The sequence below is a fragment of the Delphinapterus leucas genome, chromosome 18, assembly GCF_059928025.1.
Source record: "Delphinapterus leucas isolate spDelLeu-1000000601 "Yukka" chromosome 18, BTC_Dleu_Yukka2, whole genome shotgun sequence".
Classification (NCBI taxonomy): domain Eukaryota; kingdom Metazoa; phylum Chordata; class Mammalia; order Artiodactyla; family Monodontidae; genus Delphinapterus; species Delphinapterus leucas.
In genome coordinates, this window is record NC_143146.1 from 70,680,003 (window position 1) to 70,704,459 (window position 24,457).

The 24,457-nt window shown below is 38.7% G+C and overlaps 1 protein-coding gene across 9 annotated transcripts in view; it reads right to left on the reverse strand.

The window, feature by feature from the left end:
* Positions 1-24,457, reverse strand: part of FRY (FRY microtubule binding protein) — a 426,510-nt gene that overhangs the window by 158,789 nt on the left and 243,264 nt on the right. For all 9 annotated transcript variants that reach the window (XM_089899275.1, XM_089899270.1, XM_089899272.1 and 6 more), the window contains 5 exons: positions 21,894-21,947; positions 8,602-8,741; positions 3,357-3,447; positions 3,051-3,130; positions 2,853-2,933 (listed from right to left, as the gene is read on the reverse strand). In XM_089899275.1, coding sequence (XP_089755401.1) covers positions 2,853-2,933; positions 3,051-3,130; positions 3,357-3,447; positions 8,602-8,741; positions 21,894-21,947 — 446 coding nt within the window. The remainder of the gene's footprint in view (positions 1-2,852; positions 2,934-3,050; positions 3,131-3,356; positions 3,448-8,601; positions 8,742-21,893; positions 21,948-24,457) is intronic.

A 24,457-nucleotide genomic window follows, 5' to 3' on the forward strand; every position in this document is an offset into this window, starting at 1 on the left:
CTTTACAGGTTAGAGTTATATTGTCTTAAAGATCACATGATACTTAGAAAGTGTGTTTTTCTTTTCTAATCCGTGACTAAAACAAGGAGAGGGAGGAAAAGGCAGGTTATTTGTACACCTCACTATTTCAGTACTCTCACGAGTTAGTGGCTAAAAGTCTATTTATTTCTCATTTAAAAATAAATATAGCTATCTTTTACTTTAAAAAGTCCCACATGACATAAACATGTTATTTCAAAATAAAAATAATCCAAAAATCTATTTGCACTTAAAATCTATTTTCCCTTAAAATAATTTTAGGGAAAAATAAATTTCTTTTCAATGACCACACCTAGAGTGTTTAGTATTCTTTAGTAAATACAGTAACTAAATGATTACTCAGTCTTCTGCTTTAAAATGTATAGTAGATATTATTAAAGTGAGAGTATAAGAATATATATATTAAAATTATATCACATAAAGAGAGAGCAGTTTTAGAATGAATGTTACAAGCAATCATTACTATTTAAATAGATATGTCAGATTTTAATGCAAAAAGCTTACCTTAAAAAATCTAATTTTAACTTAATTGACTTTGAAAAAGTCAAGACCCTGGGTGAATATCACTTAATAGCAAAAAAAAAAATTTTTTCCCTTAATGACAAGAATTGAGCATATTATCACTAGTAAGATTAAAAATAGTGATTCTGCTAAAACTTAAAGACCAAGCTAAATATTAATATCTAAAGTCAGAATGAAGAAGATATTTTAGTGCATTACCCCTGTGATCTAGATATAAAATCTAAAATTAGAATTGTTACATTACTCAAGTTTATTTTTAAAAAAAGATAACCATCCTATACCAAATAGGCACACAGCCTTTTTTTCCCCCACCGAGAACAAAGGAAGCAGTAATTTTCTAAGGCGACAGGTAATGGTCCTGGTGTACTCATGAAAAGAACGTAATGTGATAATCTGTAGTGTGACACCAGTTTAAGGCTGTACTGCCTATCAATAAAGGTTAACTCTATACTGACTGGTTAAGAATTTATCAATGGGATTACTATATATTACTGCAATTACTGCAAGAAGCCATTGGTGAAAGCATTTTCTTGTGACTAAAAAGTACTAGAGCATTATCCAAACTGAGGCATTTGTTATAGCCTCCTATTGCAGAATTGAGACAAATACCGACATGAAAATTTTAAAAAGTCCTTGTTGGCAAGAAAACACTGGCTCAGTGGATGATCAATCAGACCTAATAAGGAAATTCCTACAACCTTAGAATGTTGCTTTAGTTATGACGTTGTCTCTCAATTCATTCTCAACCAACTGAAAATCGGTGTAGCTGACTAAGGCAAGTCATTCTATAGTAACCGATATTGTTATGTACAGTTCACGAAACTAAGAAAAACACAAGAAGTCATTTCTGGCATATTAAACTTTCCAAATGATTGTATAAGAGAGTTAGGCTGGGGTAATTACAAAGGAATATGATGAGATTTCCAGGGTTTGACAAAACAGCCAAAATACATATTAACAACTCATTTTTCTGATCTTTTCTAGGAATGAGGTAGAGACACATGAGTTAATTTGCCAGATAACTGCAGCTCATTCCTTCAAAAAGCCAATACTTTTATTATTTAATTGCAATGGAAATCTCTCCAAAATGCATTACACTTTTTTTTTCATGAACTACAATTATTACAATGGGCTATAATAAACGTACAATATATATTCTCATGCAAAATGGTCCAGGTAACTCTAATGTTTAGTTCTTATGTATGCTTTGGCCAGTTTCTCTTTCCTCTCTGTTGCTGTCAGTTTTTGAGCTTGATATTTCTCAGGGCGTCAGTGTATCTAAGTCTCTTCCATCTAGTACTGATGTTTTATGTGTTAGAAAAAAAACAGGTAGTCAAGACGAATAGACAAACAGGGTTAGATTAAATAAGTCACCTCAAGGAGTTTTTGGGGTCTGTTTCCTGAGTTCTTGACTATGTTTTGGCTAGCTAAAGGTGCTGAGTAAGTACTTTTTAAAAATTTTGTTTTGTGATAAATTGAGCATTTCCACACTGCTAAGTTAGGAAATTCCATCTCTTGAAGATACAAATCTTTCTGAGGGTTGCAATTTCACAAAGATCGGGGCATCACTGTTGCTCCAAGCTGGCCTCTTGGCTTGGATTCACATTATGTCTCTGGCTCACTTTGCCTAACCTAGAAATTCAGGATCTTGCCCGATTTGCCTCAGGGTTGAATAAGATGAAGATGGGTGAATAGGGTGTGACATCACTTTTGGAAGAAGTATATTATCGCTAATAGTCTAATACCACTTTGTTCTAGCCTGCTAAGTAGTGTTATGGGCCAGATATATTTAGCAATGAGAATTTTCTGACTTGTTTCCATGACAGAGTCTGGGACATTTTTAGCTCAGCTGAATTAAGTAAGGTCTATAGTAAAGGCACATTCTAGAATGGAATTTTCCCACTCATGGATGCTATATCGTAACCAGCCACTCATGGAATATAGAAAACAGAACTTTTGAAACTGATAAACTTCTTTGGAAAATTAAGCAGGAAGAAAAGTACTTTGGTTAGTTCATTTCTTTCTCAGATGCAATAGTCTGAAACTCATGAACTCTTGGTAGGATCTAGCCCAACTGCCAAGTGAAAAAGCTAAAGGAGAAAACAAATTGGAGAAAGACTTGGTACTTGTCCTGGGGAGCTTCTTGTGAGGTTCAGAGACAGGGCACACACAGCATAAATAAACCCTAGTTTCTGGTAAGCTCACACCCTCCCCCCTCCTGAGAGTAGGGCTGGGTTGGCGCAGAAGAGGCACTCATGTTCTTATGGTGAACGATTTTGAGGTTCACTTACTTAGCTTGTGCCAACACTCCAATGACTTCTGCATACAGGTCTGCCACAATGTGCATATTGGCAGTGTTAGGACCAAGGTACCTAAATAACATACAATTAGACAAGTTAGGAATCCCCCCAGGTCATCTGAAAAGAGCAAACTTGATTTAGTTTTAAGTACCCAACTTCTTCAAATTCGAAGATGACAAATTACTTTACCCTTCTTTGTACTTAAAGTGCTTGAAAGCCAAGTTAATAACATCATGTATTAAACTGTCTATTACAGGATGAAGTGGAATCTGGAAAAAAAAAAAAGATGGCTCTTAACTTGGAAGGGAATATTAAAGATCAAATCAGTAAGAGTACTCACAATGAACTACATATGGCCTTTAACAATCAATAAATATAATTCATATGACATAGTATTTGAAATTCATGAACAATTTAATAAACTTGACCTTAAAAACATAAGTAGATTTTAGATAAATAAATCTTATCTAAAGTAACATTAAATTAATGACCTACCTGTTTCAAAACTTCTATTAATACTAAAGAAAAAATAAAATCAATGGCGAGGTCCCGTCTTTCCATTAAATAATCTCGCTGCTGTTCATCACTGTAAAATTTAAAATATTCACATTAAATGGGCACTGAAAATATCCTCAGAGTGATGTAATTCACCCAAAAATCTAGGACTCATCCCCAGTGGACTGCAAACCAATTTTGTTACGAAGAAACTGTAGCGGTAAATACACACTGAAGTTATCCCTATGATCAGTCTGGTGCAGTGGACAGACACTGGATTTGAATATTTGACTTTATGTTTTAAATATCTAACCATGTCAACTTGGGTAGCTATTTGTGAGTATACAATTTCATCTTGTGGACTTTTCTAAGGTACCTTTCAACACAGGAAACCTCTCATCTGTAAAATGGAAACAAACATGATACAGGGCTCCGGTGCTAGAGGTAGACCCTGCGAGGATCTTGTGAAAAGAGTTAAACAACGGAAAGAAATAATATGATTACCTATGGAATCAGGACTGCAGTGGGAGGAGAAAGGATCAGCATTACATTTCGTTTCTTTTCCCCTGCCCCTTTCCTCTTGACCTTCTGCCACTTGAGATTTATGAGAGGAAGAAAGAAGGTGTGAGGGGGTGGTGGAAGAGAGAAAGATTAAAAAGCAGATCGAAGAAGAGGTAGGAGGGGCAAAGTGGAGTCATTTGAACTTATTCCAAAGTTAGGGAGCAGAATAAGCACCGTCAGGAGGACAGAAATGTGAGTTCATACCCCCTTCCCTTCATTTCCTGCTTCTCTAGTGTACTGAGGACTAATTTGGAATTCAGCAACTGAAGTGACTGCAAAGTCCCTTAGCACAGAATACTGGTTAAGAGTGTTGGCTTTGGGGAGGTGGTGTGATGGATTGGGCGATTGGGATTGACATGTATACACTGGTGTGTATAAAACTGATGACTAATAAGAACCTGCTGTATAAAAAAATAAATTAAAAAAAAAAAGAGTGTTGGTTTTGGTGTAGAACGGTCCCGGGTGAAAATTACGCCTCTTCTACTTACCAGTAATTTTTTCATCTACAAAATGGAAATAATAATAGTAATTATAGTAAGGTTTGCTTGAGTATTAAGAGAAAACGTGTATTTAGTAGAGTCTCCCAAACATACAACTGCTCAGTACCTGCATATTAAATGAAAGCAATGAGAAAGGAGGACAGAATTTGGATTTGTCAGGCAGATATTTTCAAAATAAATCAAGACTATTTTAAACATGGAATGTTTTTCTATTCAGTCAAGAGGGAATGAGAGGAAAGCATATAAAAGATAGAAAAAAGAACTCTGGAGGAGCTCTGCAGCCTTAAGCAAGTCCAGTTAAGCCTGGTAGGTGACAGAGCAGGTCAACGAGGGAAGCTGCAGCTTTAACTTTCAAGGGGAAATGTATGGACCGGGCAGGAACTCAATTCATTCAGGATCATTTACAAACAGTCCCTGCCAGGAGAAAGAGCAATGGACCAAACCATCCATCTGGAGCCCTTCAAGACCCACTAGAACTAGAAAGTGCTGCTGCCAGAGGAAGGGAGGAGAGGAAAACATATGGAGCTGCATTAAAAAGAGGGCGTCCACAAGTCTGACCCAGAAATTACATCATGGAGAAGAGAAACAGGAAGTCTGAAGACCACAGGGAGAGAAAACTCTCAGAGATGGCCAGCAGCAGTAGAGAGAAGAGGGCTATAGTAAGGGGTCTCCAAAAGGGGCCAGAGGAACTTGAAAAAGTAGCAAAAAAATCTTGGTAGAAACAAAACTTTAAACTCCTGATTCTGTTTTATTTAATAAGCCAATTTATGCTTTCAAATAAAAGGAAGACATACATCTTTCCAATAATGAATTCAACTTTATTGCTGGTTTGAGGTCTAACTGCCAGGAGGAGCCAGAGGCATCTGACAAATTTATTTGGCAGTCAAAATGTTGATACTATACTAATCTTAGAAATCATAACCCAACAAACAGAACTACCATACGACCCAGCAATCCCACTACTGGGCATATACCCTGGGAAAACCATAATTCAAAAAGAGTCATGTACCAAAATGTTCATTGTAGCTCTATTTACAATAGCCAGGAGATGGAAGCAACCTAAGTGTCCATCATTGGATGAATGGATAAAGAAGATGTGGCACATATATACAATGGAATATTACTCAGCCATAAAAAGAAATGAAATTGAGGGGCTTCCCTGGTGGCACAGTGGTTGAGAGTCCGCCTGCCAATGCAGGGGACACAGGTTCGTGCCCCGGTCCGGGAAAAACCCACATGCCGTGGAGCGGCTGGGCCCGTGAGCCATGGCCGCTGAGCCTGCGTGTCTGGAGCCTGTGCTCCGCAACGGGAGAGGCCACAGCAGTGAGAGGCCCGTGTATCGCAAAAAAAAAGAAATGAAACTGAGTTATTTGTAGTGAGGTGGATGGACCTAGAGTCTGTCATACAGAGTGAAGTCAGAAAGACAAATACCGTATGCTAACACATATATATGGAATCTAAGGAAAAACATGTCATGAAGAACCTAGGGGTAAGACAGGAATAAAGACACAGACCTACTAGAGAATGGACTTGAGGATATGGGGAGGGGGAAGGGTAAGCTGTGACAAAGTGAGAGAGTGGCATGGACATATATACACTACCAAATGTAAAATAGATAGCTAGTGGGAAGCAGCCGCATGGCACAGGGAGATCAGCTCGGTGGTTTGTGACCACCTAGAGGGGTGGGATAGGGAAGGTGGGAGGGAGGGAGATGCAAGAGCGAAGAGATATGGGAACATATGTATATGTATAACTGATTCACTTTGTTATAAAGCAGAAACTAACACACCATTGTAAAGCAATTATACTCCAATAAAGATGTTAAAAAAAAAAATCATAACCCAAATACACATCCATCACATTTGACTGTTTTCAGTTGCTTATGCTTCTTCCTTAAGTTCCTCTTTTCTTGTTTCTATTAAGTGAGACCCCCATTATTAGCTACATCATGTTCTAGAGACCCTCATTCTTTTGGCTTTGTCCCAAACACACAATCTCTCTCTCTTATTTTAAACTTTCAAGCGCTAACTAAAATGCAGTTGAGTTGAATTTCACTGTCCCAATTCTCTGATCTCGGCAATTACTCTGATATCCTGGAAATAATCAGTAATACAACCTAAAAAGCTATTCTTTTCAATCCATAAAGAAATCAATTCATGAACAATCTAGTTTTAGTAACTAAATTCTGACCAAACAGGACAAAGCTAAAACTCACTTAATTCAACTCACTAAAACTGCCCCACTCTCCACCCCTAGAAAGTTTTAGTATTTATTCATAAGCTAACATGAAATAGGAGGAAATACTAAAATGACACCATTAATTTATTAATCATACAGGCTGAACCATTTTCAGACACAGGATTGAAATTTTACCTTTAAATTTGATACATTAAAAATATTTATGAGAGATTGCTAATTGGTATAGGGTTTCTTTTGGGGGCGATAAAAATATTCTTGAATTAGGCAGTGGTGATGGCTACACAACCTTGTGAATATACTAAAAACACTGAGTTACACTCTTTAAAAGGACGCGGTTTATGGTATGTGAATTATATCTCCATTTAAAAAAATTCTTCTTCAACTAAAATAATTATTCAATATGCAAAAGTTATTAACCTCTCCCCCAAACAAAATGATAAGTAAATGAATCTTGAATACACTCAAGCATATTACAAAATGAAATTACAAGTTCAGATGAAATGTAATTTGGTAAAATAACAGGTCTTCAATTTCAAGAGAAGTTTACATATTTTTAAGTACTAGGAGTGTCAAAAAAATGAGAGTGATAAATCACTCACAAGTAGTATTTAATATCTGATTTTCTGAGTGATTAATTTCACTTATATTGTCTTTTAAAGCATTAAAAAATGTATAACCCATGTGGAGAAATCTAAGTGCTTTGAAAAATCTCGTTTTTTTTAAAGAAAGGTAAATGTATTAAACTTTCTTATATTTGCTACCTTGCTATAATAGGTTGATTTCAAACATATGAAATTATACATATTTACCTAAAATTCTGGGGAACATACATTCATTGGACAGAACGAGAATCTTAAGTTTTATGGCTGAAGAACTCATGTAGCAGTGAGTTCCACTTTTCAAATCCAATCAACAAAATTCTCAGCTAGAAGGGAAGTTAGAGATGGGGTGATCTGACTTCCCCCTTTGCTCACGAAAAGGCTGGGAGCTGGGAAGCTGCTGGGGAGCTGGTCAAAGTCACATGGTTAATTAGTGGCAGCTCCATGACTACCTCTAAGGTCCAACCCAGCGTCCTTTGCACTACAGTACCCTGGGCACTCAAGGTTACGATCGCAGATCCAAATATCTAGGCAATGTCGTGCAGGGCCTGCTGCAGGCTTTCTGCCTTCAGGTGCGGACTGGAGGAGAGAGGGCCCAGGAGAGAAGCAGGCAAGAGGGTTACCTAGGGTCCTTGACACCCTGCCCCCACCACTGTCAAAATAAGGCCGTGTAAGAATTTTCAACCTGTGACAGCTTGCAGTGACAAATACTCCAAATGTGCCACCTGCTAGACAAGGTAGTGTTCATGCGTAAAGAGGCAGGAAGATCTAGAAGCCACCCAACTCCCACTTTGATTTGTTTCAAGAAAGAAAAGAAAGAAAGAGAGAGAGAGAAAGGAAAGAAAGAAAGAGAAAGGAAGGAAAGAGAGAAAGAGAAAGAAAGAAAGAAAAGAAAGAGAAAGAAGGAAAGAAAGTAAAAGAAAGAAAGAAAGGAAAGAAAAGAGAAAGAAAGGGAAAGAAAGAGGGAGGGGAGGGGAGGGGAGGGGAGGGGAGGGGAGGGAGGAAGGGAGGAAGGGAGGAAGGGAGGAAGGGAGGAAGGGAGGAAGGGAGGAAGGGAGGAAGGGAGGAAGGGAGGAAGGGAGGAAGGGAGGAAGGGAGGAAGGGAGGAAGGAAGGAAGGAAGGAAGGAAGGAAGGGGGCTTCCCCGGTGGCACAGTGGTTGAGAGTCCGCCTGCCGATGCAGGGGACACGGGTTTGTGCCCCGGTCCGGGAAGATCCCACATGCCGCGGAGCGGCTGGGCCCGTGAGCCATGGCCGCTGAGCCTGTGATCCGCAACGGGAGAGGCCACAACAGTGAGAGGCCCGCGTACCGCAAAAAAAAAAAAAAAAAAAAGAGAAAGGCAGAAAAAACTATAATCCTCATAATCCTTACATAAGAGAAGTGTACCTTTTAGATTTATTGCTGGTTCTTGGTCTGTATTCATGTGATTCATCCTCAATGCCATTTTGCCTTTTATACCAGTCAAATAACGTACGTAGAATGGAAGGCAGGCAGTACTCAGAAAGGGAGCTCATTGAACTGATGACCTACAGAGAAAAGCAGGCAATTAAAAAGCTTTGGTGGCACTGCCAATTACTGAGAAACTTTTTATTTCACAAATAACTCCAAACCACAGTCACTACAAAATTTTCTTATTTATCACAGTCCTATCCTTAATAATCTTTAGTAGTACATTCCCAAGAACCCGTTTCCTACTGTTGACAGATGTTCCTAATATAATAACTTTGTGGTTTAAGAAAGATAATTACTTTGACTCCCTTTCATTCTAGAAATCAGATGTTAATTGCATACAGGTTATTCATGGGCTGCAAAGAAATTATTTTCCCACAGCATCTAAGAAGTACAGTGACTGGTATGACTTAGGTCCTCAAAAATGCTTGTTATATAAATAAATACATTAATTAATATGATTACCTTAATGGCTTAGGTGAAATCAGCAATTCTATCCCCCAAACAAATAACCTAAGTGGTAATGCAATGTATGGTTTTCTGCCAATAATCATTCATAAATTAATCTGAGGTGTGCCCCAAATTAGACTCAATGAATCAGTAGCAGTAATTTACTCTGTATTACATCAAAGGCAAACATCTCCCCTCTTCAAACAACAAACATACCTTTGACAGATGAGTTATTCTACTTTCCTTATTTGGGAAAGATTCCTGATCTTTTATTAAGTATCACTCCTCAACTGAACTTCAGTCCATATCTCATATTATAATACATGCAAAAATGAACTCAGAATGGGTCATAGACCTAAGTATAACACCTAAAACTATAAAACTTCTGAAGAAAACATAGGGGAAAATCCTTGTGACTTTGGGGTAGGTGAGGATTTCTTAGGGATCAAACCAAAAGCAAATTCCATGAGAATTCGACATACTGAAAATCATCAAAATTAAAAGTTTAAGCCTTTAGAAGGATGCTGTTAAGTGATGAAAGGACCAGCCACAGACTGGGAGAAAATATTTGCAGAACACCTCTCTGATAAAGGTCTTATAACCAGAATGTGTCAAAGTACAATGAGATAGGTTTTAATTACTTAATTAACAAACAGTATAGGCAAATCATAACACCCAGCACTGATGAGACAGGAATTTATCTCAAGTACATAATTAGAGATGAGTAAGAATGTTCAGGACAGCATTATTTATTATAGCAAAAAAATGGAAACCAATGTCCTGCTCTAGGTAAATGCCTGAATCCAATGTGGAATTTGATGTAGATTATCTATGAAACCGTTAAAAATCTCATTTCAAAAATATTTAATGCTATGAAAATGTTCATGATATGTTAAGTGAAAAAAGAGTGAAAAATCATTTAATTGGTATGATGCCAATTTGATAGAGACCCATATAAGTATGCATATATAGAAAATAAGACCAGAAGAAAATATACCAACATATTGAGAGTACATATTGCAATCAGGAGAGGTCTCAGGAGAGAGATCACCAGGGACAGGGTAAGTGGGAGTTTAAAAAAAATGAAGGTAGGATTTTACCTGGGCCTTTTTAAAAGAAAGGGTAGAAATCTGAAATGAGAGTCAAGAAAGAAACTAAGCAAGGAGCCTAAGCAGGAAATCCTACCGTCCTGAAGTTGCAAAATAACTGTTTGTTGATAATGATTATGTGATTAATGAAGGTTTTGAAGGAACTGAAAGAAGAAATATCTGACTGATGTAGGGACTTTGGTTCACCAGAGTGGAGGGAAATAATGTTGAAAACTTTAAGTTGGAACTAAATCATTAAAGGTACTTTTAATGCCGGTCTAAACAATTTCAGTTTTCTTCTCTAGAAAATGAGAAGCCCCTAAAGATTTCTGAGTAGGATACTCAGCCCATGAAAATGGTGTTTGGGGAGGTTTAATCTAGCAGTGACGTGTAGGCTGGACCGAAGTGGTTTGCAAACAGAGGCAGTTAAGAGAATACACAACACATGCTTGAATCTAATGAGGTTATTACTGCAACGGTTCCAGGAGCGCAGGGCTCACAGCCTGAGCTGGGAAGGTGGCAGAAGAAACGGAAAACGTTAGTTAACTTGAAATATTTCTGTAGTTAAGCAGGCTAGGCTTAACTTCCTTTTACAAAAGCAGGAAACTAGAGCAATGAAAGCACAAGTGCTTCATGTCAACAGGACTTTCCACTGTCACCTTTAAAACAAGCCCTAAGATTGAGTAAAGCAATGACTGCTTTCTTTCTCAGATTCTATTTCTTGATAGCTTAATTCATGCCCTCTCTCTTATAATTATGGTTATAGGTACATAATACAAAATTGTGCATTACCTTTAGTTATGGGTTAAGTTAAAAAAAATAAACAGGCTATTGCATTTAGCCTGCCTGGTGAAACTAGTCACCGTTATAGGGTTCTGTAATTTAAAAATATCTTTTTTTTTTTTTTTTTTAAAAGAGCCCTCCCCTCCAGGCTGTAACATCCACAGGCACAACAAATTTTCCTGCTCTTCCTTTGGATATAACAGCAGTAAATTTTTGGAGGAAAGCCGGCTATGGTGTGCCAAGGGGGTAATTTCCTAGTTCTCTCTAAAGTTACCCCAGGTAATTTCCTACCTCTCTAAAGTTATCCAGAAAGGATATTTCTTCAAGTTGTCATCATCTAAAATATTTTGAATTGGGAAACAAAGAGGGTTCCTCCCACGTGGGAAAGGGGATCAGAATTCAGAGTCCCTGACCAAGGGTTAATTCTGTCTTAATTACTGAATAGATAGTAAAATCCCAAAGCCACTACAATTATATTTCAGTAATTTAAAAATACTTGTGCAAGTCTGGATGAGACTTAAGGAGACATGATGACTAAGTGTACTGTGGCATCCTCGATGGTATCCTGGAACAGAAGACACATATCAGGGAAAAACAAATGAAACACAAATGAAGTATAGAATTTAGTTCATAATAATGTACTGATATTGGTTTCTTAGTTATGACAAATGTACCCTGGTAATGTAAGATGTTAATAGGAAAAACTGGGTACGGGGTATATGACAACTGTCTGTACTATCTTTGCAACTTTTCCGTAAATCCAAAACTATTCTAAAATAAAATGTTTATTTAAAAAACATTACAGAATATTGAGTAGAGTTCCCAATATTCTATAATAACCTAAATGGGAAAAGAATTTGAAAAACATTTGGATAGATACATGCATATTTATAACTGAATTACTCTGCTGTACACCTGAAACTAATACAACATTGTTAATCAACTATACTCCAATATAAAATAAAAATTAAAAAAAATTTCTGTGTGACATTTACAAGTTCCTTTATTTACTTCAGACCCATAAAGGTGATATAAACCTGTGTTTGACTCCTATAAACCACTCTGGGTAGAGCATTCTCTAACAGAGCATTCAGCTACTTCACTTAGGTGTAACCCACATTCTCCATAGAGAACGTCAAGAGTGTTCTTCAAATCTCAGCTGTAATAATTTTTTTCTACCCATTAAAAAGTCATCCCGAAGCCATTCTTGGTATTATATCTATTGGGCATGCTTTCCATGGCAAATACACTGAGACCATCTTAGAAGAGATGAAAGGTCAGCAGGGGGTGGATGTGCATGTTTTTTCCATCTCTCTGTTACTGCCCTTTTGAGTTCAGACTTTCAGGAAGGAAGGGTGGAATTTGCAAAGACCTGGCCCTCAAAGCTCAGGAAGGGAGGAAGGTCTAGCTGGCTTCTTGGTTACTCAGTTCCTTCATTTATGGGAAGCAGAGCCAATGGTGAGATGAATTCTAGCTCTGTGCTGCTGTGCAAGGGGAGGCCCATTTACAAAGATGTTCTTGTTGCATTTAAATGATCATATTCTTCCATCACAGATGAGCTAGGTACTGTGCAGCTTGAGGAGATGAAGTTCACAGAATCACAGAACTATTTCATACTGGTGTTTTCTTTTGGAGGGGTGATAGAGGGGAATACTAAATGTACTTTGCAAATGTTTTCTTAACATTTATTTTGGCGTTTTATATATAAATAGGCTAAAAGAAACTGTCCATTATGCTGTATCTAAGACATTAATTTTTCATAAGCATTTTATTATACTGGCTGAATGCAAAGAAGGAAACTTCACACATAAATATTTGAATAATTACTCAGTGGAGTCATTCCATATTTTACAGTAATAAGGCTGACTTGTCATGAGTGTATTTAACGAATAATTTTACAGTAACTTCACTGATGGCTTAATTTCTCAAACTAGTTCAGGTGGCCAAGCACCTGGGCGCCAGGGTACTCTCTGTGTACTTGATCTATTATAGCAATTCAGAGGCAATTTTTTTTTTTTTACTCGATCACATTTCATACTATTGCTAGCTTACAGTATTCGATGAGTGATGATAGACACTGCAGGCTTAAGAATAATTTATTATAAAAACTTAAAATTATAAAAATGTATACGTTAAATGTTTTTCTTACAAATTAGGAAAAGATCTTCATTATTTGATTTTACCTTCTTGGTCCATTTTATGGAACTCACTGTTCCACTGGAGAATAAGAAACACTGAATAACACTAATGTGAATCCAATGCTACCGAATTTGTTTTTACTCTTAATTGCTTACATTTTTCACTTATATATTTTAAATAGATTTTCATTGAATTGAAGCATTAGAATCAATGTTAAAGCACTAGAATTTCACCTGCCTCCTTTTGCAGGAAAATATTACTACCCAAGATGATAAGAAGTTATTTTAGTTCTATTATAGATTTATAATAGATTTATTTTACCATGTGTTTCCTGTTTATAGATAGCGTTTTTAACACATTAAGAAACTAAGGTGCCACAAAAGGACATAAACATATACCATCTAGAAGAAAATCCCAAAAGAAGTTACTTAGAATGTATGAGCAAATTATCTTTAATTTAGAGTAAAGAATAGGTCACACTGAATTGCAAATAGCTGCAACTTTCATGTTCTCAGAACAGCGTATCTGAAGCCTGATCTCCAAAAGCCACATTTTCGTAATTTCATCAGCGTACTGGGAAGATCAGGCAGGTTTGGGGTTCAAGTTACAACTCTGCCCTTTATTGGCTGTATGAGCTTGGCCACGTTGCTGTTTCTTTGAAGCTCTGTTTTCAGCTGTAAAACAGGACTTAAGAATACTTCCCTCACTGGGCTTTTATGGAGACTAAAGGAGAAACTCTCAAGTGTGGGACATAAAACAGACCTTCAAAAGTGTCTGTTTCTTTCTTCCCTCTTCCATTTCCAAATATTGAAACTGAAGCACAGACACAAAATATTTTGACTTTGATAAGATCACAGGCTAAGTTAATGACGGAACGAATGACAGACGTTGATGACAGATGTTATCAGAGCTGATAAATATTGCTTTTAGGTACAGAGTCAGCCCCCTGTATCTGCAGATTCAACCAATCACAAATTAAAAACATTCAGAAAATTAAAATGCCACAAGTTCCAAAAAGCAAAACTTGAGTTTGCCTCTCTCTGGCAATGACTTACACACCATTATATTGTATCTAAAACTATTTACATATCATTTACATTGCAATAGGTATTATAAGTAATCTAGAGATGATTTAAAGTATATGGGAGGATGTGTGTAGGTTATACGCAAACGCTACACCGTTTTATATAAGGGACTTGAGCATCTGTGGATTTTGGCATGTAGGTCAGAGGCCCTGGAACCAATGCCCCGTGGACACCCTGGACAACTGCAGTGGGAAAAAATTAAGACCCACCTATCTCTTACCCAAGCACAAACTACCAAGGCCTCCATTAGAACCTTTCTGCTTAGTTTGTATTCCCAAACTAAGCCAACTTTTCTGGCCCCAGCAGATGTAAACACAGTGCCTTCCAGATGCTTACTGTAGAGGCCTCTGAGCAACGCCTGTCCTACATCAGCTCCTTAAGAGAAAGGCAGCAACACTGGACTCCCCGAGTTTGCTGCCGGCACACCTGGCTCTAAAGCAAATGGGAAAGGACACCGAGAAAGTTAACTATTCTGCAACCACAATCAATCTGTTGAAGAAAAACCAGTAACTGTAAGTCCTGACTCATCTACAGGTCTGGCTCTCAGGAACCTCCAGCATCCTGAAAAAGGCGTCGAGCCCAAATGTAAGTGAAGAACGAACACACACACACACACAAATAAATGAGCAAACCAAACCAAACAAAAATGAACACATAGATACTGAAGAGGCAACGGGGAGGGTGAAAAGGGTACAGGGAGTTAGCTGTATGATGACAGATGGAAACTAAACTTTGGTGGTGAGCATGCTGTAGTGAATACAGAAGTCGAATTATAATATTGAACACAGGAAACATATACTGTCATAAGCCAGTTTATAAAAAAAAAAAAAAGAAGAATGGATACAACCCTTGGCAGAAAGGCACAGCATTACGCTCTCGGATTTCATGCAGCTCTCGGATTTCTCGTCTTTCCGTAAACACACCCAGCCCTCTTTGACTCCACTCTCCCCTCTCTGACCCACTGACGGGTCCCTCTTCTGGCCAACTGCTCAATCAGCCATGGACTGGAGATGCTTCCTCTTTCTGCCTCACTTCTTCATTCCTGAGACCTGATTTCTACTCTTGCTACAGTACCGACACTTTTCTATAAAAGATGAGAAAGGACAAACCCACGACCAGCCAATGGCCTTCCTGCAATCATTTCCCTTGAAGTCTCCTGAGCACATGACAACATTTATCAGATTCTGCCGGAAATGCTTTCCTCCATTCTGCGATGCTGCCATCTCCCATGTGGTTATTTAAACACCACCAAAGCACAGTAAAACAATGCACCTGTGAAAAGAAGGGCCTGGATTCTAATCCTGGTTGTTCTGGCACAAGCCCCTTTGGGGAGTAATCATACTTTCCTACGCAAAGAGGAAGTAACTTCCACTTACTCTATGAGACTGTTTTAAGAAACAAAGTTGGAGCAATACTTCAAATAGAAGCACATCGTGCAGTGTACAATTGTTTGTATCATTTAATTTACTGCATGTTCATGCCACCATTAGATATAAGCAAAGGTCTAAAAGCCAAGGGGCAGAGAAAACAGGCAAGAAGCATATGTAGCTGTGAAATAATAAAGATTCAGTTGTTACTTTACTCAAGCAAGACTTTTCATCTGTGTGTAAATGTGTCTAGTGACTGTCATTAGTACATACTGTACCAGGTAAGGCTTACGTACTCCCTCAGGTGAGGGTTATTTTGGAGAGGTGTTTTTCACTTTTTAAAATGGGTTAACTTGATATGTGAGCTGCATTTGATCACCATCTACTCAGGTCCACACACATCACAGGTTAGCGGTTGTTTCATTGGAAAATCCAAAATAAAATGCCTTGGCCTTTATGTTTTAAAAGAATATCTGTAAACTTTGATAACAGAGGAAAGTCACTTGAAGTTAAAACGGGGAGCTCCATGCCCTTCACTCACAGGGTGCTCTGCACAGATCACAGATAGGGAACTCATCACTGGTACCATGACTGTGTCCTGGTATAATGCTTTTTCATTTAAATGTTGCCAATCATGACCAGCCACTATAACTTGGCTGTGAAAGTAAGTCTCTTAAACTATTTAACATTAATCCAGCAATATGAAAGTGTATTCTACATGGCAATGAGTAATAGCCACTGCACAAAAGGCTTTCTCAAAGCTGGCTTCCCATGCGCTCCTAACTTCTAACCTCTCATTCTTCCGTGAGGGTCCCTGCACAGGCTGCCGTCTTGGGCCACCCCTGCCCTGGGAAGATGCATCTTCTTAGGCTTCTCTCACTTTTTTTGGCACTCCTTTTCTGGGCTTTCTTTTGTGGATCCCACTTTCTGGTCCTAAATGAACTATGTTTCCCTATGATATGCCTCACCCACTTTCTCTACACTAATCTTTCAGTGTTTGTTGGGTGATCATATAAATGAATGAGCCCTGGTTATTTCTCCTGAGGTATTTTACCCGCACTGAAAATTCAGTACGTGTAAAACTAATTTATCCCCTCTCCCCAAGCACAGCGGTCCTCTGAAAAACTCCTTATCCATAGAAAACAGTCCAGACTCCTCAGTATGGCTCCCATGGTCACGGGAGCAATGGGCTCCAGCCGGCCTTCCCAGCTTCCTCCCGGCCACTCCCCAGAACTCTGCTCTTCTCTCCTTCAATTCCTTTGTCCACTCGGCTCTACCTGTCTGGCACGACCCAGCCCATCTTGTCCATCTGGATAGCAGATATCTTTACTATGTCACTGCTTCCTACGACACTCCCCCCCACCCTACCTTTCTAGCATCCTTAACTACTCCCTTACCTGAGTTCCCACAGCACTTGAACTGTACCTTCTTATTATATTTACATCACAGTACTATTTGTTTAGGTATCTGTCCTCCTCCTGGGACTGAGAATTTCTGGAGAGCAGAAACTCTTGCTTACTGCTTTGTAACCCCAGCACCTTGCACAGACCTTGGCATGATTCAGGTGCTCAACGTTTGTTAAATTGAATGGAAATGGCTCCAAATCATGGCTGAATACTGCAGTTACCTTTTGTTTCTCCTTCTCTCAACCAATATTGATTCTTCTTACATAATGTTGCTTATAGTCATTCTTTCTTTCTAGTTCCACCTTCTCCATTTTAGCCTCAAATCTTTATCGATGCCCCAACTCCCAAAATGCCTCCAAACTTTAAGGATCTCTCCAGTCGGGGTTTAAAATCAAGGCTGCACTTTGATCACTTTGATACTGGCATGTAGAGGATAAGGCCCCACCTGCTGGCATCAAGGTCTTCCACAGTCTGACCCTTCCTACCTGGAATGCAGGGACCACATTCTTACATCTCTTTGTCCCACACAGGACTTTGTTGTACATGTACACACACATACATACACACACGCTCTCACTCACCTAATAAATGTTTGCTAAAATAACTTTATTACCAGGACAATTTTTCATTTATTTTGCTTTCTAAGTGCTGAGGGTTAATTTAGGCATTTAAAATAAATTAGTAGCAGTGTACATTTTCAAAATGCTGTTGGAAATCTCATCACCTTTATTAATTCTCATTACCGTATGACTTTCTCACCAGCAGGAACTGAGAGCCCTCCCTGGCTCCCTAGTATAGGGCAAAGCTTGCTCTCAGGTTCACAGCACGCCTGCTTCTTCCACTGTGAGCTTCCTTACTACACTGAGGTTATAATTTATCTGATTTACATCTTTCTTCTTTGTCTCTCACACTAGACGGGGCCTCTCCAGGGCTGGCACTGTTTCCTTCATGTTTATTTCCACAAGCTGGCATAATGTTTGGCACACAGCTGCCACAAGGTAGGTACCGTGTAAGAATGGGTCAAGTTCACATTCATAACATTTGTAAAAGTGAAACTCTGGGAATTAGGGTACAAATTCCTAGCTCTCCAATATACAAAGTAGTCACTGGTACAGTTCTTCTCCCACTAACAGGGAGCTTCAAAAAATTAATCCTGTTTAGACATCTTGTCATTTATGAAACAAGAGGGTTTTTTTTTTTTTAACCAAGTCTATTCTATACATGTTTAGATTGTAATTAGGTTAAATAAGAGATATTAAACCAACAGTTAATTAAACAGAAAAGCAACAGAAAACTTAAGGAAACACAAAGCTTTAACCTCTAAATATATGTTTTAAAATTCAAACTGGAAAGCTGACAAATTCTCAGAGATTTCCACAGTGGAAAAAAAAGAGGCAGAGAATTTTACATAATACTCTTTACTGGGAATTTTGACAAAAAATAGGCTACATAATATCTAGTAGAGCCAGGTAATACCCAATATCCACTCTTCTCTTCTTCCTTAGTTATAAAATATCTCATTTTTAGATGGACACATGGTTGCCCAAAATAAAATTTCCTCATCTTTCTTATAGGTATATGTGGCTGTGTGATTAAGATCTAGTCAACTGGACATAAGCAGAAGTAGCGTGTGCACTGTAAGGATGTTCTGGGGTTTTTTTTCTGTGATTCTTTTTCCATTTCACCTTCCTGCTGCCTGGAGCACAGATGTAACAGCTGAGCTCCAGAAGCCAAAGTGGACCATGAGATGACCTTGGGAATGTAAGCCATACACAGGAAAAGAAAAACATAAAGATACGGGACTGATTTTCTTTGTACTTCTTCAATGTGAGAGAGAAATAAACTTTTATCTTGTTAAAGCCACTGTTATTTTATGTGCCATTTGCCACCAAACCTAATCTTAACTGATATGGGACCTTAGGTCCATTACCTGTTGAAAACTCCCCTCTAAATTCTCACCAACTTAGTTTTTAAAAATATAAGCATGTTACAGAGTAAAAAGCACAGGCTTTATAGTTAGAACATATGGATTCCAGTCTCGGTCCCTTCAGGCTTTAGTCATATAATATAGGGCACCCTCTCCAGGACTCATTTCCATTAGCTGTAACACAGAGATGATGATCAGACCTTCCTCTTGGGCTTGTTGCAAGGGTTGAGTAATGTCAGGTGACACAATACGTGAGAAGGGGTTTGGTAAGGCACTTCCCCGGTGGTCCAGGGGTTAAGACTCTGCGCTTCCACTGCAGCGGGCACAGGTTCGATCCCTGGTCGGGGAACTAAGATCCCGCATGCCGTGCAGTGTGACCAAAATAATAAAAATGATAATATAACAGAATTAAGAAGAGGCTTGGTTAATTATAAAGTATTACATGATTCTTGTTATTTTGTTTTTGCTTCTATTTCTAACAGGAGAAAAATGAATCCTGGGCTTGGCAAGTGGAGGATTAAACAGGGCCACCCGGGATCAGGCACTGAAAGTGAAGCCCAGCTCTCTTTAGCCTATCACTCATGCCAGGGACATTTAAAAGGGAGAAATTGATAAAAATATTCTCTAAACAGGGACCAGTCGTCCGTTGTCCAAAGGAGGCACTTAGCATAGTGCCTCCCCTATGGTAAGTACTAAATAAATGTCACTTCTGTGGGTACCACTGCTCCCGGGAGTAGAGCAATGGAGGCTATAGCTCCAAGGAGGTGTCACCAGCGTGTTCTTCTCCCGTAGATGGACTTGTGTGACCCCAGAATAACATCCTCCTGCTTGGAATCAGAATAAGGGGAATTACAGAAGTTGGACCTTTGATATCAAAACCCTAAGAGAGCTTGATACATTCACAGCCTTGCCAATAGAACCACAATGCTTATAATTTGCTGTTGAAACAGTGGACGGGCACTTTCAAAGGTGACTTGGCTGACTTTCTTTTTCACTGAATCCACAGAGAGACCAACTTCAGTCACATTTCCTTCTGGCCTGGGGATCTTGCTATCTCTTTAAAATGAGACCAACTTTGTAGGTTGTCTTCTCTCATGGTTCACGCATAAATTTATGATTTTACAATCAGAGGATAATTTCATGTGCCTTATTTGAAAGTCCTCAGTGACCAACTCACTACTGGTTCACCCCTAAAGTGTCTTTAATACACAGAGATGTGTTACAAGCAGTGGTTCTCAAGCATCAATGTGGGTGGGGGTCACCTGGAGATCTCGTTAAGCTGCAGAATCTGACTCAGTATATCAAGGCAGGGCAGTGATTCTGCATTTCAACATTTTGAGCAGCAAGGTTAAAAGTATTATAGCTAATTAAGTGGCAAAGTTGGGATTTAAACCCCAAAGTCGATCTCTTTCCCACAATGCTGAAATGCAGAAATAGAGTGCTGAATAATAAATGAGACATTGTGTCTAAGCCAAATTATTTGGGATAACTATTATATGTAATGTTAAAATGCTAAAGTACCATTCTCCCAGAGGAAAAAGAAAGAAGTACACTAAGCTGGAGAAAAAGAAAACACAAGTTTTTTGAGGAAAGGACAGTGATAATCTAAGAGGAAAGAGACAAAGAAAATAAAATAGAGTGGAAAATTATGGAAGACAGATAATATTTACGTTCTTAAGGAGAACAGAAAGAGCCACACGTGCCACATTTCGAAAATAACGACCCCAAACATTCACCCCAGGTCCCTGACCTCCCAAGCGGGACCAGGTAACAGCAACTAAGGATAATATGAGGAAAGAAGTCAGCTCCATGGCACAGAGAGACGAAGCCCATACTCCATTCCACCAGCGTTCCAGAGAACAGCCAGCTCTGCCAGCAGCAGAGCGCAAAGCCAGGGCCGCACCAGCCTTCCAAGACCTGCCGTGACAGCAAACTTGTGAGGTCTCCCTCAGCCAACAGTTTATAAAATAGAGAATGGAGGATTCTGTCTCTATAGTCAGGCCTTAACATTTCTGGATCGAACAAGTCTGAACTTTAACAGCCAAAGCATTTCCTCTTGATTCCACATTAAAGGCAATTTCAAAGCACTGCAGAAAGCGTACTCTCCGCGTGTTCTCCATAAGACAATATAAAAATCCCACTGTATTAGATCAGGCCATGGTGCATCCCGTGCGATTTTGCCTCTGCTACTGGCACCAAATGAGGTTTATAAAGAAGAACATGCTGTCCTCTTTGTCATTAAATGCAGACGTTTAGGAAACACCACAAACACATTTCCGACCTCCTCTGATGTCCTGTTATCCACCATTCTAAACATACCTAAAGCCCTCCTGAAGTAACTCAACCAGGATTGATAAGATTCTAGTTTCCTATGTTTATTACCTGCTGTTTAGACTTGGAAGTTCTTTTACTAGTCCTGATCTATTTTCAAAGGAGCTTCTTTGTATTTATTCTGTCTAAAACTGTTTTGTTCATGTATCACTTTATTAGAATCTAAGTTACTATACTGTTTTATAATTATTGCTTAGGTGGTCTGTCTCTCTCACAGGATTGCTAAAATTGGTCCTAGATTTTGTATCACCAGAGCCTAGTGCTGTGTCAAGCATATAGCTGGCATTCAACAAAACACTGGTTAAAATATAAGAAAGCTCTAGGGCAGAGATCTGATCGTCATATGGTACCATTTTTTCAGAAGAATCTCAATAAGGTTTTGAATGGAAATTCCTTTATCTTTTCTGGTAACCAAAGACTGATGACCTCCTCATATTATTTCAACACTTCAGTTCTTTCCAATTCAAACCAACAGACATTTACTAAACATCTACTACAAGCTGTCACTGTCAAAGCTGCAGGACACAGTTCCTAAGATCACACTCCTGTATCCTCTTTGACGAAGTTCATCAATACACCATAGTGAGCATTCAGCCCTTGCCTTTGTACATCTTCAAACAAATAAAAAGCAGTATATAATATATATTACATACTTGATCAAACTGGGGGTCTTCTCCACGTTGTAGAGATTTTGTCAATGGCTTTTCCTAGAAAGAAACACAGGCAAGAAAAATTACTAGAGGCTTTTAAATATTACAAAAGAAATGTCATTATTATTAAAATTGTTCTCATCTATTTCTCCCTTTATGGGATGAAGAGACACCAGTTTTCAAATATGTGAGAAACTCTTCCTTACTATTCAAACCTTAAAGTATAGTGTTTGATCATCACCACCAGGATTTTTACTATTCATCTTCACACATTTGACTAAGACATTCAAATCTGATGCTATAAGTGATCCTGTGTTTTCAAAGGAAACCACATAATAAAACCCAGGGAACTTGTTTGAAATTTCACTACCTATCTTGGGACTTGACAGATAATAAAAAGTTGAAAGTGATACACTATTCCAGGTCCTAAGATTTAGAAACAAAATAAGGTATAATTATTAGTCTGAAGGATGGACAACCTACAATTACACACTTACTAGGTATAATCGGTGATCTCTGAGCATGATATTTTGGCCTGCGACACATCCAAATCTCTGCAAAAACCATCTGCGAAGTGACAAAGGTCTACAGAAATAAATTTTCCTAACGATTATTTCTTCGTTTACATTAGGAAGCCTTAACTGACTTTTCAGGAGGGCATTTTGTAACTATTTAGCCTTACCTGTATCTTTCTCTTTTTTTGGAAGTTAATATGGACCCAAATTTGACTTAGGATTAGAAACCGCGCAAAAAGTTACACATCAAAAAATAGTGTTTTCGACCTGCACGGAAGGGGAGAGGAAGCACGTCCAGAGGAGGGCCTCTGGAGAGTGGAGTTCCGGAGTTTGGAGCCGGGTGGCTGACAGGGTCTTGATGCTCTGGCTGGATATCAGGCCGAGTTCAGGACATTGGTCCACCAGAGACCTCCTGGCACCACGTAACATCAAACGGTGAAAGCTCTCCCAGAGATCTCCATCTCAACGCTAAGACCCAGCTTCACTCAACGACCAGCAAGCTACAGTGCCAGACACCCCATGCCAAATAATTAGCAAGACAGGAACACAACCCCACCCATTAGCAGAGAGGCTGCCTAAAATCATAATAAGGTCACAGACACCCTAAAACATACCAGCGGACGCCATCCTGACCACCACAAAGACAAGTTTCAGCCTCATCCACCAGAACGCAGACACCAGTCCCCTCCACCAGGAAGCCTACACAACCCACTGAACCAACCTTAGCCACTGGGGACAGACACCAAAAACAACGGGAACTACGAACCTGCAGCCTGCAAAAGGGAGACCCCAAATGCAGTAAGTTAAGCAAAATGAGAAGACAGAGAAAATACACAGCAGATGAAGGAGCAAGGAAAAACCTACCAGACCAAACAAGTGAAGAGGAAATAGGCAGTCTACTTGAAAAAGAATTCAGAGTAATGATAGTAAAGATGATCCAAAATCTTGGAAATAGAATGGAGAAAATACAAGAAATGTGTAACAAGGACCTAGAAGAACTAAAGAGCAAACAAACAATGATGAACAACACAATAAATGAAATTAAAAATTCTCTAGAAGGGATCAATAGCAGAATAACTGAGGCAGAAGAATGGATAAGTGACCTGGAAGATAAAACAGTGGAAATAACTACTGCAGAGCAGAATAAAGAAAAAAGAATGAAAAGAATTGAGGACAGTCTCAGAGAACTTTGGGACAACATTAAACGCACCAACATTCGAATTATAGGGGTGCCAGAAGAAGAGAAAAAGAAAGGGACTGAGAAAATATTTGAAGAGATTATAGTTGAAAACTTCCCTAATATGGAAAAGGACATAGTCTATCAAGTCCAGGAAGCACAGAGTCCTATACAGGAAAAAACCAAGGAGAAACACGCCAAGACACATATTAATCAAACTATCAAAAATTAGATTCAAAGAAAAAATATTAAAAGCAGCAAGACAAAAACAACAAATAACATACAAGGGAATCCCCATAAGGTTAACAGCCAATGTCTCAGCAGAAACTCTGCAAGCCAGAAGGGAGTGGCAGGACATATTTAAAGTGATGAAAGGGAAAAACCTACAACCAAGGTTACTCTACCCAGCAAGGATCTCATTCAGATTCGACAGAGAAATTAAAACCTTTACAAACAACCAAAAGCTAAGAGAATTCAGCACCACCAAACCAGCTTTACAACAAATGCTGAAGCACCTTCTCTAGGCAGGAAACACAAGAGAAGGAAAAGACCTACAATAACAAACCCCCAAAATTAAGACAAAGTAATAGGAACATACATATTGATAATTACCTTAAATGTAAATGGATTAAATGCCCCAACCAAAAGACACAGACTGGCTGAATGGATACAAAAACTAGACCCATATGTATGCTGTCTACAAGAGACCCACTTCAGACCTAGGGATACATACAGACTGAAAGTGAGGGGATGGAAAAAGATATTCCATGCAAATGTAAATCAAAAGAAAGCTGGAGTAGCAATTCTCATATCAGACAAAATAGACTTTAAAATAAAGACTATTACAAGAGACAAAGAAGGACACGACATAATGA